General features: G+C 35.2%; 1 protein-coding gene across 1 annotated transcript in view; it reads left to right on the plus strand.

The window, feature by feature from the left end:
* The window catches only part of LOC131033164 (alpha-amylase 3, chloroplastic), a gene marked incomplete at its 5' end in the record, with an annotated part of 239,132 nt that overhangs the window by 38,316 nt on the left and 185,475 nt on the right, over positions 1 to 15,341 (plus strand). Inside the window, one exon of the mRNA XM_059222246.1 lies at positions 7,010 to 7,368. Coding sequence (XP_059078229.1) covers positions 7,010 to 7,368 — 359 coding nt within the window. The remainder of the gene's footprint in view (positions 1 to 7,009; positions 7,369 to 15,341) is intronic.

Below are 15,341 nucleotides of genomic sequence, written 5' to 3' on the forward strand. Positions count from 1 at the left end.
GTGATTTCATTTGATTTGCATTGTCTTAGGTAATTTTTATATGTTATGGTGGATCTTTGTTGTTGTTAGGCTAGGGTTTTGTGGTTGAATTCATTTAGCCTTTCAATATTGTTATTATTGTTATCCATTTTCACCATATACAAGTAGAATCAACAAGTCTATAAAGACCATGATCCTTAATACCAACTGCAACTGTAGTGCGAGTCTCCCTGTCAACAATGCTGCACTTGTGCAACCCGAAGATGACATCCAGCTGTGGTGAATGTTGCATAATTTGACTTACTGACAGTAGATTGAGCTTCATACCAGGTACAAAGTATACATTGAGGAATATTAAATCCCTCCCATCAGATGAAATCTGAACGTTGCCCTTGCCGACAACAGTATACTCTTCGCCTCCACCAAAGATCATTGAATTAGTGAAAGGCATGTACTTTGTAAACCAATCCCGACAATGTGTGAAATGTCGAGAGGCTCCAAAGTCAATGTACCAGGCTGATGATTGAACGTCATCAGAGGAGGTTTGGGCCATGAACGCATAGAAGGCAAATTCCTTCTGATCAGGATGCGTGGCAGAATTGGCTTTCTGCTTGGACCCTCCCTGTTTGGATTGCTGGGATGCTATCAATTTCCGGCAATCTTTCACCAAATGGCCATATATATGACAATAGGAACACTGTAAGCTCTTCTTTTTGGAAGACTGCTGAGGTTGACCTTGACCTTGTCCTTTCTACTGGAAGGACGGAGCTTTACCCTTGTACTTATGCGAAGCTGAGGCTGTGAAACCCTGTTCAGTGGATGAACTAGCACTGCTTCCAAATTGCTGCTTCCATCGATCCTGTTGTAGCAACTTGTTGCAAAGATCAGGAAACTTCAAATCAACACTAGTAGAAGAGATATTGAGCGTATCAATGAAATGCTCGTAGGATCTGGGAAGGCTTTTCAACGTGATCACTACCATATCCTCTTTCACCATGGTTCGGCCTATAGCTTCTAACTAATCACGGATGTCCTTGATCTTCGTAAGATGTGCCTGGATAGATGACTTCTCATCCATCATGATAGAAAACAACATATTCTTCAGAAAGAAAGCTCGGCTCTTGTCGGACATTTCATGAAGATCCTTCAAAAGATCCCAGATCTCTTTTGCTGTTTTACCTGAAGGCACCTGTGAGAGTTGATCATTTGTAACAGAGAGTTTGATAAGCATGACAGCCTTTCGATTCTTCACATCATGTTTGTCTTGATCATCACCTGTTGTTGTAGGACGAGATTCCTTGCTCAAAACAAGCTGATCAAGGCAACAGTACTCAAAGATGGTAAGCATACGTTGTTTCTAGGTGTTGTAGTTGCGGCCGTTGAACTTCTGACTGTGTTCCAACATGATGTTGGTTAATGATGCCATCACGGAAATCGAGGTTGATCAAGGTCAATTGAGTGAAAGCAAGAGACAAAAGAATCTGATTTAAAAAAAAAATCATAATAGAAGCAGCTGCTGAAAAAATTGAAACCCTATAGGAGAATTCTGGCACGAATTCCACACGAATTCCAAGGCATGAATTTCGAGGTTTGGAAGAAACCCCAAAATTAAAATTTTTGCACACTTAAAACAGCATAAATGGTGCCCCAAAAAAAAAGCAAAAATCCCAACGTCCACAGAAATAGCAGAAATCGTGAACTGTTTTTAAATTCCAAGGCAAATTTGCTGGCACAAAATTTGAGGTGCGGAAAACGAGGCAGCCAGAAAAATATGAGACCAACCCAAAAAAGCTCTCGAAAACCCCACCAAGAATTTGAAAACAGAATGTAGATTCGACGACTCAAAAATCAAGGCACGAAAAACGATGCACCCAAAAAATCTGACGATGACCCAGTTGAGGTCTCAAAAAACTCACCAAGAATCTGCAACCAGAATAAAATTTTGACTTGAATTGAAACCCTAGTCGAAAATTGCAAAAACCTTAAAAAAATCTGCCCAGGAAGAGAAAAAAAATCTGCTCTTTTTTTTTAAAAAAAAAAAAAAACAATTTAAAAAAAAATCTCTTAAATAAAAACTTCGAAAAATTTTAATAACAAAAAACTTCGAAATTTTTTCTATGCTTTGATACCATGAAAAATAAATTGAATGAATGATTCAATAATCGGATGATCACATTGAATGATATACACACGTATATATAGAGGTTACAAGACGATGTTCTATAATTAGAACATAACGTTAAAGAAAAAGATTAAAGAGCTAAACGCTAAATTAACCATGAAAGCTAAATTAAGCTTAAAAGCTAATTAACTAAAAAGAAAAAGCTAAATGCTAAATAAAGCTTAAAAGCTAATTAACTAGAAAGCTAAATGACCATTAAACAAGGAACTAAATATAGGTGACTAAAATATAATTAAATATTAGCATGAAAAATAAATTGAATGAATGATTCAATAATCAGATTATTGAATCATTCATTCAATTTATTTTTCATGGTATCAGAGCGGGTCAATGGGATTCTTTAAAGTTTGGCGAATTTTTTAATAAAAATTCATGGCCTTCTATCTTGAATATTTTCTAGATTTTTTTTTAAATTGTTTTTTATAAAAAAACGATTTTGCTTTTTTGAAGGCTTTTTGGGAGTTTCCGGTTCGTGGGCGAATTTCGGTGTGTTGGGCAGCAGTTCATGTTTTTTTAGGACAAACCAGAAACCCTTGAAACCCTCAAAAAGCCTTAAAAAAAACAAAATCGTTTTTTTATAAAAAACAATTAAAAAAAATCTGGAAAATATTCTAGAAAAAAGGCCATGAATTTTTATTAAATAATTCGCCAAACTTTAAAGAATCCCATTGACCCGCTTTGATACCATGAAAAATAAATTGAATGAATGATTCAATAATCGGATGATTACATTGAACTATATACACACGTATATATAGAGGTTATAAGACAATGTTCTATAATTAGAAGATTAAAGAGCGTAAAAGATTAAAGAGCTAAATGCTAAATTAAACGTGAAAGCTAAATTAAGCTTAAAGGCTAATTAACTAAAAAGAAAAAGCTAAATGCTAAATAAAGCTTAAAAGCTAATTAACTAAAAAGCTAAATGACCATTAAACAAGGAACTAAATATTGGTGACTAAAATATAATTAAATATTCTAATAGATGGTAGGTTATTAAACTCAAAAGGGTTTCCTCTATTTCTAGGAATTTTGCTTGCCTTACTAAAGAAGGCAATCTTTTTGCTATTCTTTTATGGCATGCTAATTATAACAACATTTGGATCATGTCAAAGAATGGTGTTGTAGGTTCACCCACTTTGCCCCTCAAAAAATTGAAAAATGTGAAGCTTGCATTTTCGCAAAACAACATAGAGATCATTTCCCTAGCTCACTTTGTGAATGCAAGGAAAGTTATAGCTTGTTGGCCCTTACTAGTTACTTCTATTGGAGGATGTAAATATTTTATGTTTCTCATTAATGATCATAGTCAAATGAGCTGGATTTATTTCTTGTAGAAGAAATCTGAAGCTTTTGAATTTGTTAAGAAGTTTCCCATTATGATTGAAAATGAAGCTCAATGTCGAATTGGTACTCTTTGAATGGACATTGGTGGAGAGTTAACATCTAAATTTTTTTGAGGATTACTTTTGTCCAAATGGGATTAAGCATCCTCTCATTGTTCTAGGTACTCCCCACAAAATGATGTTGTTGAAAGAATGAATGGAAAATTTATGAATATGGTTAGTGCAATGTTATTATTTAAAGAAATGGAATTGCATTTCTAGGTACTACAACAAAACAACAATTTATCTATGCAATGGCTTTGCTTCATTTGCTCTTCACTAGGCGACTCCATATGAAGTTTGGTTTGGTCTTCCTCCCTTAGTTTGACATCTCAAGAATTTTGTTTCCACACGTTATCCCTTGATTCCCAAGGAGAAAAGAAGTAAGTTGGATCATCACCGTCATAAATGGATTTTCTTGGCCATTTTTAATATTCAAAAGCATATCAGTTGTGTGATGAGACATAGGAAATTTCTTAGTGATATTATGTGTTGTGAAACCTTTAAAAATATTGTTAGTTTTGAATGCCAATTACAACACCTTGAAAAATTGGCCAAGTTTTCCCCTTGGAAAGAACATCCCTATGAGCTTCCTGACTTTGGGGGTGTAGGGGGGAAGGGGAGAGGGGGGAGGGCAGGATTAGTAATTTGGAACCACAACTGGAATCTTTGCCTCAGGCTATGAAAGAGGTAATCGCCTCTCATGAGTAATTTTAGACTTGTAATAATGAATTTCACATCATTAGAGGAAAACGAGGTTAAGGAAACTACACAATAGTTGGACCATGGTGGAGCTCTTGATTAGGAAATGGAAGCACCAATAATTCAACCAAGATCTTACAAAAATAGGCAAAATAAATCCTATGAACTCTTAAATATTTGACTTGATGAAATTGGTAAGATAGGAATAAGAAGGTTTTGTACAAGGCAAGGCAATAGGCTCAATCCAATAAAGAAGGTAACTTGGGAGTCTATTGATGAAATGAATATAACAGTAGACTTAGAACCAACTTCTTTAAAGAAGCTGAAAATATTACAATGTGAAGAAAGGCTATGCAAATTGAGCATGATGCTTTTTTGAAAACTCACAATTGGGAGTTGGTTGATGCTCTAGTGAGTTGTAAGCCTGCTGGTTGCAAGTGTGTCTTTTAAAACAAGTACAAAACAGATATATCACTCGATAAACATAAAGCAAGTCTTGTCACAAAGAGATATGCTAAAAAACAGGGCATAGATTATGAAGAAACCTTTGCACATGTAGTTAAGTAGATTGCCATCCATTCTTTGTTGGCTCGCTCAACAAAAAATGGATGTGAAGTTCACAAAATGGACATAGAAGCTTCATTTTTAAATGGTGACCTCAAAGAAACAATGTATATGACTCAATTAGAAGAATATGTAGTCAATAGTCAAGAGCACCAAGTATTCAAGCCTATAAAATCCTTGTATGGTTTAAAGGAAGCCCCATGAACTTGGTAAGAAAAACTCTTCGAGGACCTCCTGAAGTCGAATTTGATGATGCAACTTTTTTTGTCAAAAATGTTGATAGCATTGTTGTATATCTAGCGTTAATGTGGAGGATCTATTTTATTTGGTAACAATTAAAAGTATATTACAACTGTGAAAAAAGAATCGAAGCAAGGGTTTGAAATGGCTGACTTGGGATACCTTCATTACTATTTGGGTATTGAGATGATTCAAAAACCCAAGTATATGTTCATCAGCCAATAAAAAATATATATTGGTGAATTTTCTGAGCAAAGCTGGATTGTCTGATTGCAAACCATTTAGTAGTCCCATGGAGCAAAGTTTGAAGCTAACGTCAGATGATTTTGCAGCATTTTTTGATGCAACTAAATATCCCCAGCTCGTTGGAAGTCTAATTTATGCAACAACAATATGAATAGACATTTCTTTTGGTATTGAGTCCTTTCGAGATTCATGCAACAACCTAGAGAAAATCATTAGCTAGCAGCAAAAAGATTTTGTCAATATTTGAAAGGAACTTAGAACTATGGGCTCGAATACTCCAAGGCAACAAAAATCACATATATTGGATTGTCCGATTCCAATTATGTAGGTGATTTGGAAGATCGAAAATCTACTTCAAGTTTCCTAATGAATCTATTGGATTAGCCGTCATTTCTTGGAAATCTAAGTAGTCAGGGCTAGCTTCGTCTTCTATAGAAGTAGATTATGTGACAGTTTGCAAAGCAACTAGGGAAATATTATGGCTTTGAACTTTTGAAGGATTCTTGATGATTTGCATGAACACTAGGTTTCATCAACTCCTCTCTTAGTTGCCAATCAATTTGCAGTCACAATGAGCAAAACATCTACTCCTCCATCATTGAACCAAACATATCAACACAATGTTTCATTTAATTTGATATCATATGAAAGATAGCAATGCACAACTCAAATATTGTCCAACTGCATATCAGTCGCCTATATGTTTACCAAAGCACTCAAAAGAGAGAATTTTGAGAAGTCTAGAGGAATGCTTGGTTTGACTATAACACCTTCAGAATCTTTACAGGTTAACATATCCAGTTTTGGTAGTTTTCCTCTTTTAGTTTCATTGTGGCAGTTAAACTTTTCTTCACTGACTGTAAATAAGAAGGTAAATCTTTATTTGTCAAAAAATAAAGTTATATAGACACCATTCTATCCTGCTTTTCAATCCTGGCCTGGCATCATATATGTTTGAATTTTGATTGTCTGAAATTAATACAACACTTGTTTGTAATATAAAGTGATTCCAGAAAATTAACGTTCAAAAATGTTTACATTTGGAATTTATATTTATGTATTTATCACATATATAAGCTTTAGAGTTGTCAGCAAACCAATCACTCAGTCTTGCTGTTATTGTTCTTTGAAACATTTCTGGTGAAGAAGCAAGTGAATAGATCTGTACTAGGATTTTCAAATTATTAGTCAAGGACAGGGTAGTAAACTTATGTTGTAGAACAGATACATCATTGAATTTTATTCGGATGTCTGTAAAATTGCACCATTTACTTCAATATCCAATATCCATCGATAGTCTAAAATCCTTAGGAAACTTTTTAGTGATAGATATGTGAACTTGATCTTATATATCAAGCTATTATACCTTGTGTTGGACAACTATGCATCACATTTTCATTATGATCACTAATATATTTCTTTTGCATTTAGCTTGGACATGTCTTAAGCATAGTAAACAGCACTTGTTATTGTACAATTTATTTAACAGTTACATTGACTGCTACTTGGCCATTTTATCAATAGAATTTCTTCATTTTATTTTGCAGTTAATTGCATTAAACTGTATGGTTTATATCCATGATTGTAGAAGCTTAGTTCATAAATTGCTATCTGCATCACAAAAAACTAGTGTAAGTGCAATTAGAGGCATCCTTCTCAGGAAAGTTTTCGTAAAAATGATAGCATCTCAACTGATATTTTTGAAATGCAGGAATCCTTGATCGGGTGTCTGGGTTATTCTTGAAGTCAAAGATGTCCTCGCCAGAAGCTATGGAAAATAGAAGTGACACTGCTGATTCCAATTACAGCAATCAAGGAAATGATGGTGTTTGTAAAGAATACAAGCTTGTAAACGAAACAGTAGTTGAGAATTTTCTGAAAGTTACTATGCAGAAAAATAAAGAAAAAAAGATGAGTTTAGTGTCTTTTGACACTGACCTTCCTGGTGATGTTGTGCTTCACTGGGGTGTGTGTAAAGACAATGCTAAAAGATGGGAAATTGTTGTTAATGGTCAATATCCCTCCAATACCAATGTGTTTAGAAGCAGGGCCCTTCAAACTACTTTAAAGGTATTTGAATTCTGTTTAGTCTGATTTCTTTGTATATTGCATATGTTTATTTGTTTTGAAATTTAGCTGCAATAATGCATAGAAATGTCAATGAATTTAAACAAAAATATTCTTCAGCAAACAAAATGTACAGAGCATACATGCTTCATCCTCTTGTCCTATGGAAAGTATAGACAATATACAGTAGACTGGCATCAATGTAGGACTCAGTTGGAATCCAAACACAAGAACAAGCCTAGATTTTGGTGAATTAGGAAAGTTACAGAAGCTACATGCAAACAACAATTATAGAAAATGCAAATATATTCCAATATGGAGGATTTGAAAAGATTAAAATGAATTGATTGCAAAACAAAGGAAATTACATACAAAATATAGACTTTGGGAGAACAAGTCAAAAAGACAAATTTCCCAAATGAGTTCAGTTAGCCATTAGTGGTCTAGTTGAAGATGTATTCAAATCTATGTTCAAATGCTCAAAGGTATGTTTATTTGTCTTTATTTGTATATATATTGCTTCAATGAATATTGCTGATTATACTTTCTTTTGTGCAGGTGGCTATGATAGAACATTAATAAATTTCAATGTCTTTGTCTTATCACTCATCCATCGATTGGCATATATATGATGATATTGTTTGATCGTGCATCTTGATAACAAATATGATCATACTGATATGAATCGGTGTTAGCGCATAACAAATACCAATCGGTTTAATACAAATAATGCCCGATACTAATCGGTGCTTAAATACCTTTTGTTATCCAACCCGATACCAATCAGGATGTTAGGAGTATTGACATTGTTGCATGGTTATTATACACGATAACCCGATCAAGTCTAATACGATCTCTTCATGATTGTGAATGGTAATTAAGCAGAAGTATATCAATATGATCATGTGCTCGATCATTCGAGAAAATACATATTGGTATATGCAGACCGATCATGAAATGTATTTGCAATTACAAGAAATCTGAATGAAGATTACAAAGGATATATATAAATGAAGTCTATCATTATTTCATGAAATGTATTTGCAATTACAAGAAATCTGAATGAAGATTACAAAGGATATATATAAATGAAGTCTATCATTATTCATTGATGAGATAGATGATTGAATGAGAGACTTCATTTATCTCTCATTCAACCATTTATCTTAACGAAGTTATCATGTTTCAACACTCCCTCTGAGCTAGGGAAGATAAATGAATGACAACATATTTAGTATATAGCATCACATTTCTCATGATGACCATAATCTCATAATCTCATAATACAAAGAATCACATCACCCAAGCACGTGACATGAAGTATCACCTAACACGTGATATGAGGAATCATATTACCTAAGCACGTGACATATAGATATCACCTAACACGTGATATCAGTATCGCATAGCACACGATACCAAGGATATAAATGCAAGAGAATAATTTGATTCTCATTATATCCAAGTTGTGGTATGTGCACTGACATCTCATAATGTCTTACCACAACATATCATGGCACATCCATGATATACAAGACATCATCACACATGACATCCTGTTTGACCATTATAAGATCGTCACCTTATAATGTCTCATACAAGTGTCCATTATCTAGGAGATTGTCACCTCTGAGAAATGTACACAGGGGGTGGAGCCTATAAAAGTCATAACACGACAAAGAAGTTTACACATTAAATATATATAAGTATAGATTACAAAGCAAATTACAATTCAATCATACCAAGACCTTTCCTGAAGTGCTCAACTTTAGCCCTGGAAAGTGGTTTGGTAAGTATGTCTGCTATCTAATCTCCTGTACTAATATATTCCAACTGTATCACATTCCTATCCACCATGTCTTGTACATAATGATAAGGAATCTCTATATGTTTGGATCTATCATGAAATACAGGATTCACTGAGAGTTTTATACAACTCTGATTGTCACAATGAATAATAGTAGGTTTCATTGGTTCACCGAAAATCCCACAAGCAACTTCCTGAGCCATACTGCCTCTCCAGTAGCCATGGAAGTTGCGATGTGTTGTCCTTATTTTTGGATTCTCAAAAAAATGACAACCCCTACAAATTTTTGCCTAAAAAGTGTCATTTTTGTCTCCAATGCACATTTTACGAGGTACAAAACTCACATTTGATAGTGTCAAATCATTGGGGGGTGTCTTTTCCATCATTGTCCAAGTTTTGGTGAGTTTTGGTCTTCCTTTTCCTAGCTTTCTGTGCAATTTCGGGTTTCAGAACAGTCATTACAAGTTGAAGATTTTACTCTATGGCAGGCTTCCCGAGGCGTAAATTCGCCCCATCCTAGGGTTGGATCGATCGTTGATCCATCACCAAGCGACGTTTCGAATTTCGTCGCCTTTTTTGCTATGTTTTTGCTTCAATGTAGGGGAATTTTTCGATGATTACCAGTAACTGGTAATTTGTTTTTCAAACCCCCCTTGAAGCTTTTTAGGCTTGTAGGGGAATTTTTCTCCAACTGCAAGTTTTTATAAAACTTGTAATGGGGGTTTTAAAACCCCCATTACCAGTAGCTTGACTTTAAGTGTTTAAAAACTTGTAAATGGGATTTTAAAACCCCTTTATATGTCTTTATAACTTAAAGTTGTTTTTATAATGTTAAAATAAAACTTGTAAATGGGATTTTAAAACCCCTTTACATGTTTTAAGTGAAATCACTTGTAAAGGGAATTCTATTTCCCTATTACAAGTAATTTCACTTGTAATTTCTTTTCTAAAACCCGATTTTGCCTAACATGCTGAAAAAGTGAAATTTTAAACTTGTTATATCTTCCAAAAACCCCGATTTTCATTGTTTCATGCATTTTAAACTTGCTATTTGTTCCAAAAAACCCGATTTGCAAGGAAAAACTTTTTTTTGGAGGATTTTTAGCAAATTTTTGTGGAGAATTTGTTGGAGGAGGAAGGCGTTTAGGATTCCTTCCTATTTCCATGCATTTTTAGACACCTTTCACGCCACATGGAGGTTAAGTTTGCCGTTTTTTTGGTTTATAACAACAACCACGTTTTTTCAAAAAACCACATTTTTTTTGTCATTTGGAATGCCACGAATCAGCAATGTTATGAATCTTTTGGCTTGGTATGCTAAGGCGTTGAGGTTAGAAAGAGTCTTGGCCATTTTCCATGCCATTTCTCATGCATTTGCTGCCACGTTTTTCAGTTTTGGGCATTTTTTCAAAAACGTGGCTAGGGTTTTGGAATGCGGTTAATTTCTTTTTAAGAGTTTTTCTTTCTTCTTCCAAAGACTAATCATCTTGTTGAAGAAGCATTTTCAGATTGGAGCAAGGTAAGATTTCTTTTCTTCTTGTTTCATTTTTCTTGTTTTCAAATATGTTGGTTCTTCCCCCAAAAAATGGGTTTATGAGAGGAAATTCTCCATTTTACAAAGAAATTTGTGAAGTAAAGTTGTTCTTCCCCTTTGGAATTTCTCCTTCTTTACTTGTATTTGGGTTTTAAAAACCCGATTGCAAGTAAGAGGAAAATTAGTGTTCTTCCCTTTTTGGACAAAGACTTAACCTTCTTTAGTCCAAAAATCAAGCTTCAATGATTAAAAAATCAAGTTCTTCCCAATTTCGGGTTTTGAAATCCAGATTGCAAGTTGAAAGTTCTTCCCATTTTTGCATTGGCAAAGTTCCAAGTGATTTTCTTGAAATTCATTTTTACCTATCCGCTTCCAATTCCCTCATCCGTACATACCATTTCATCCACTCATTTCACACCCTCATTCATTTTCCCCATTTAAAGTCTACCTGCAGTCAGCCATCCAGAATCCGAAATTGGTCCAAAATGCACTCAAAAAACACTTGAAAATGAGTTTTAAAGGTCCAATTACAAGTGCAAATTTGTAGTTACCCATTACACATATGAAGTTGCATGTTTGTTCCCACATTTGCAAGTTAATGCTCTTGTTTTTCCCACACATGTAATGCAGCTTCCAAAACCTGAAATTCACTTGTGAGCCCATTTTTGCATCAATTTATCCCTTCCCTTGTCAGTCCGGTTTGCACACACGATCTACCAAATCAATGGATTAAGGCATGGGCCTTATTTTGCAAGAAGATTTCAAGAATGAAGGATGATACAAAGAAGAGATACAGCAACAATTCATGGTTGAGAGCATAGAATGCTTTCAAGACAAAGATGGTCATGACGTGAAAAGAGAAAGGCAGACCTTTCCCTCTTGAAAAGCTAGTACTACCCCAAGCAAGAAGATAAAGATGCAAGTTCCCGTTTCGGTTCAAGATGTCTTTACCAATCCAGAATACTTCAACTTCTAGCATCCTGAAGCGACATGAAGATCATCACAGACAAAGGATGATGCAGTTAGAGTCGTGTCTTTAGACACATGGAATAGTTTTAGTTATGCATTTTTTATTTTGTTTTGACAAGTTACATGTAAAAAATAACTTTGTAATTGCAAGTTAACTCATTATTTGCACTTTTGTAATTACATGTAAGGCAACTACAAGTTGTGTCCGATTAGGACCGTAGTTGGAATAAGTCTTAGTTAGCTATTGAATAAGTCTTGCTGGTTGAGAGAATCTCTCAAGTTAGTTAGGATCCTCCCACCTTTTTCTCAAGGCTCCTCTCCTATAAATAGAAGAGAGGGTCCATTGTAATTTTTATCTTTTGGAAAGCAAGCAAAAACTCTACCAAATTTACAGCAAGAAGTCTTTGAGCTTATGTATGTGAATTGAAAGTTTTGAAGAATAATAAAGAAGGATTATTCAAGTTTTGAGTCTTTGAGCTACATGTTTGAGTTTGAATCTTTTGATTTCTTCCATGCAAAGTGTTTCTAAAGGAGCTTAGTCTAAATTGATTTGAAGTCTTTGAGCTGCAAGTAGAGAAGATTAATTAAAATAGGAAAATCTCTAGAAGGAGCAGCAAGTCTTTGAGCTTGCGTCTATTCTTGAGGAAAAATTATTGTTTGATAAGAAATAGCAGCAAGTCTTTGAGCTTGCATTAGTTCTTGTCTTTGTGTTGAAAGAATAGATTATTCCAGTCTTTGAGCTGTTGTCTTTTATTCGTTGTAAAATTTAGCATAGCAAAGGGTAGATAGGACTTCCAATAGTCAAGTCTTTGAGCTTGATATTGCTATCCCATCCCGAAGGAAGTGACGGGAGTCTTTGAGCTTTCAGGAAACTTCGTTTTCTTTCTCTCTTTTTCATTTGAAGTTGTTACCATTATTATACATTTTCTTGCTATCACTTTTCTAAGGAGAGAGAAGGATATAGGCTTCCTTGACGAAAGAAGGAAGATTGCTGTCCCATCCTGTTTTTATTTCAGTTTTAGATTGATAGGGGGAGCCTTCCCTTAATTAGGAGAGTTTCATACTCACACACTATGGTTGAAGTCACAATTTTGTTTGCTTTCACGAGTGTACAAAATTTTCAACGAACACGATGTATTCGGCCTCGGTGGAACTCTGTGCTACTGACAACTGTTTTCTGCTAATCCAAGATATCATAGCTGAACCCAAACTGAAGCAGCATCCTGAGGTGCTTTTTTTGTCAGTCACACTTCCAGCCCAATCTGAATATGTGAATCCATGAAGATCCAAATTAACTTTCTCATACTCGAGACCAAGATTGAGAGTACCTTGAAGGTATCTCATGATGTTTTTTACTGCTACTAGGTGTATCTCCTTCGGTTCACACATGAACTGACTCAAAGCATTTACTGTATAACAGATATCTGGCCTCGTATTTACCAGGTACATCAAGGATCCAATCATCTGCCTGTAGAGAGTAGGATCTGTTGGTTGTGAATCAGCTACTGCTTCCTTTAGTTTATGAAGGTTTGTTTCCATAGGAGATGTCATAGGTCTGCAGTTTAACATCCCAAATCTCTTCAATATGTCCAAGGTATATTTACCCTGATTTAGTACAATGCTATCAGAATTCTACTAGACTTCCAATCCAAGGAAATAATGAAGAAGATCCAAGTCCTTCATATCAAATTCTTTAGCAAGGTCTTTCTTACATTGATCTATGAGATGATCTCCTGTGATTAATAAATCATCAACATATAAGATCAATATTAAAATATCACCTTTGTTTTTCTTAAAATAGAGATTTGGGTCCACATCGTTTTTTGAGAAGCCTAATCTTGTGAGATAACTGTCAATTCTCTCATACCAGGCCTTGGGAGCTTGTTTAAGTCCATATAGGGCTTTCTTGAGTTTGCACACATGAGACTTTGCATTATGTATCTCAAATCCTTCAGGTTGCTCTAGGTAGACCTCTTCCTCAATTTTTCCATTCAGGAATGCTGTCTTTACATCCATCTGATGTACTTTCCATCCTTTTACTGCTGCAATGGCTAAGATTGCTTTGATTGAGGTATATCTGGCAACAGGTGCAAAGGTTTCCTCATAATTAATCCCTTCCTTTTGTGAGAACCCTCTGGCTACAAATTTGGCTTTGTGTTTTTCAATGTTGCCGTCTGCAGCATGCTTGATTTTGAAGAGACATTTGGATGAAACCACTGATTTTCCTATTGGCCTTGGAACAATCTCCCAAACATCATTTTTCACAATGGACTGATATTCCTCTGACATGGCATCCTTCCATACTTGATGTTTAAGTGCATCTGATATATTAGTAGGTTCGGATTTGGAGAGATCATTTATAAGGGCAACATAATTAGTAAATCTGTTAGGCCTTTTACTTTCTCTGAAGGTTCCTGAGGGAGCTGCATATTTCTTGGCCTCTTCTACTGTTTTGGTGGCCCAAAGTGGTCTTTTCTTGGGATTCTCTCTAGGTGAGTTTTGGGTTTCATCCTCATTCTCCTCAAGATTCTCCCTCTGAAACTCAAGAGCAGGATCCTCTTCTAGGTTAGGAGTAGAAACTTGAACTTCAGGTTCTATGGAATTTCTGGCTCTTTTGAAGGCTAAGTCTTCCTCGAAGATCACATCCCTACTAAGTTCAATTTGTTTTTGACTAGGTACATAGATTCTGTAGGCCTTGGAAGTTTCACTATATCCAACAAAAATTCCTCTTTTCCCTGAGGGCTCGAATTTTGTTCTTTTCTCCTTAGGTACATGGATATAGACAGGGCACCCAAATATCCTGAGATGACTGATATCTGGCTTTGATCCAGTGAAGATTTCCTCAAGAGTTTTGTCTTCAATGTGGGAATGAGGGCATCTATTTTGAATATACACGACAGTGTTTGAGGCCTCTGCCCAAAGATGGGTATCAAGATTTTGATCAAGGAGCATGGCTTTGGCTGCTTCTACAATTGTCCTATTCTTCCTTTCAGCTACCCCATTTTGTTGAGGGTTGTAAGGAACAATGAACTCCCTCTTAATCCCAACATTTTTACAAAAATCCCTAAATAGATTTGAAGTATATTCCCTCCCATTGTCAATTCTTAAGGTCTTAATTTTCTTTCCCGAGGAGTTTTCAGTGAGGGATTTAAATTTTTTAAACCTTCTAAGGATCTCTTTTGATTCTTTACATTTCAAGAAGTAGATCCTAGTCTTCCTGGAGTAGTCATCAACAAATGTTACATAATACAAAAATCCTCCTAAAGAGGGTATAGACATAGGCCCACATAAATCAAAGTGGACTAATTCTAAAACATTGCTAGTTTTTCTAGTACTATTTTGAAAAGAGCCCTTAGTATTTTTACCTAGGGCACATCCCTTGCATGCACCTGAATGATATTGTTTCAACTTAGGTAAACCTGTGACAAGATTCTTCATAGATGATAAGGCACGAAAGTTCAGGTGACCTAATCTTCTATGCCAAATTTCATTTGCATCTGCAACTTCATAGATTAGGGCTAGATTAGGTTCTGTACATAGCTCGTACAAGTAACCTTGCCTCTGACCTATAGTCTTGGTTTTCTTGATGGATGAATTCTTTGGCCAAGCCAACACTTTGTTATCCATGAAGGTCACTCTATACCCATTATCCTCAAGTGCTGAAAT

This window comes from Cryptomeria japonica, chromosome 6, assembly GCF_030272615.1.
Source record: "Cryptomeria japonica chromosome 6, Sugi_1.0, whole genome shotgun sequence".
NCBI classification, from domain to species: Eukaryota; Viridiplantae; Streptophyta; class Pinopsida; order Cupressales; family Cupressaceae; genus Cryptomeria; species Cryptomeria japonica.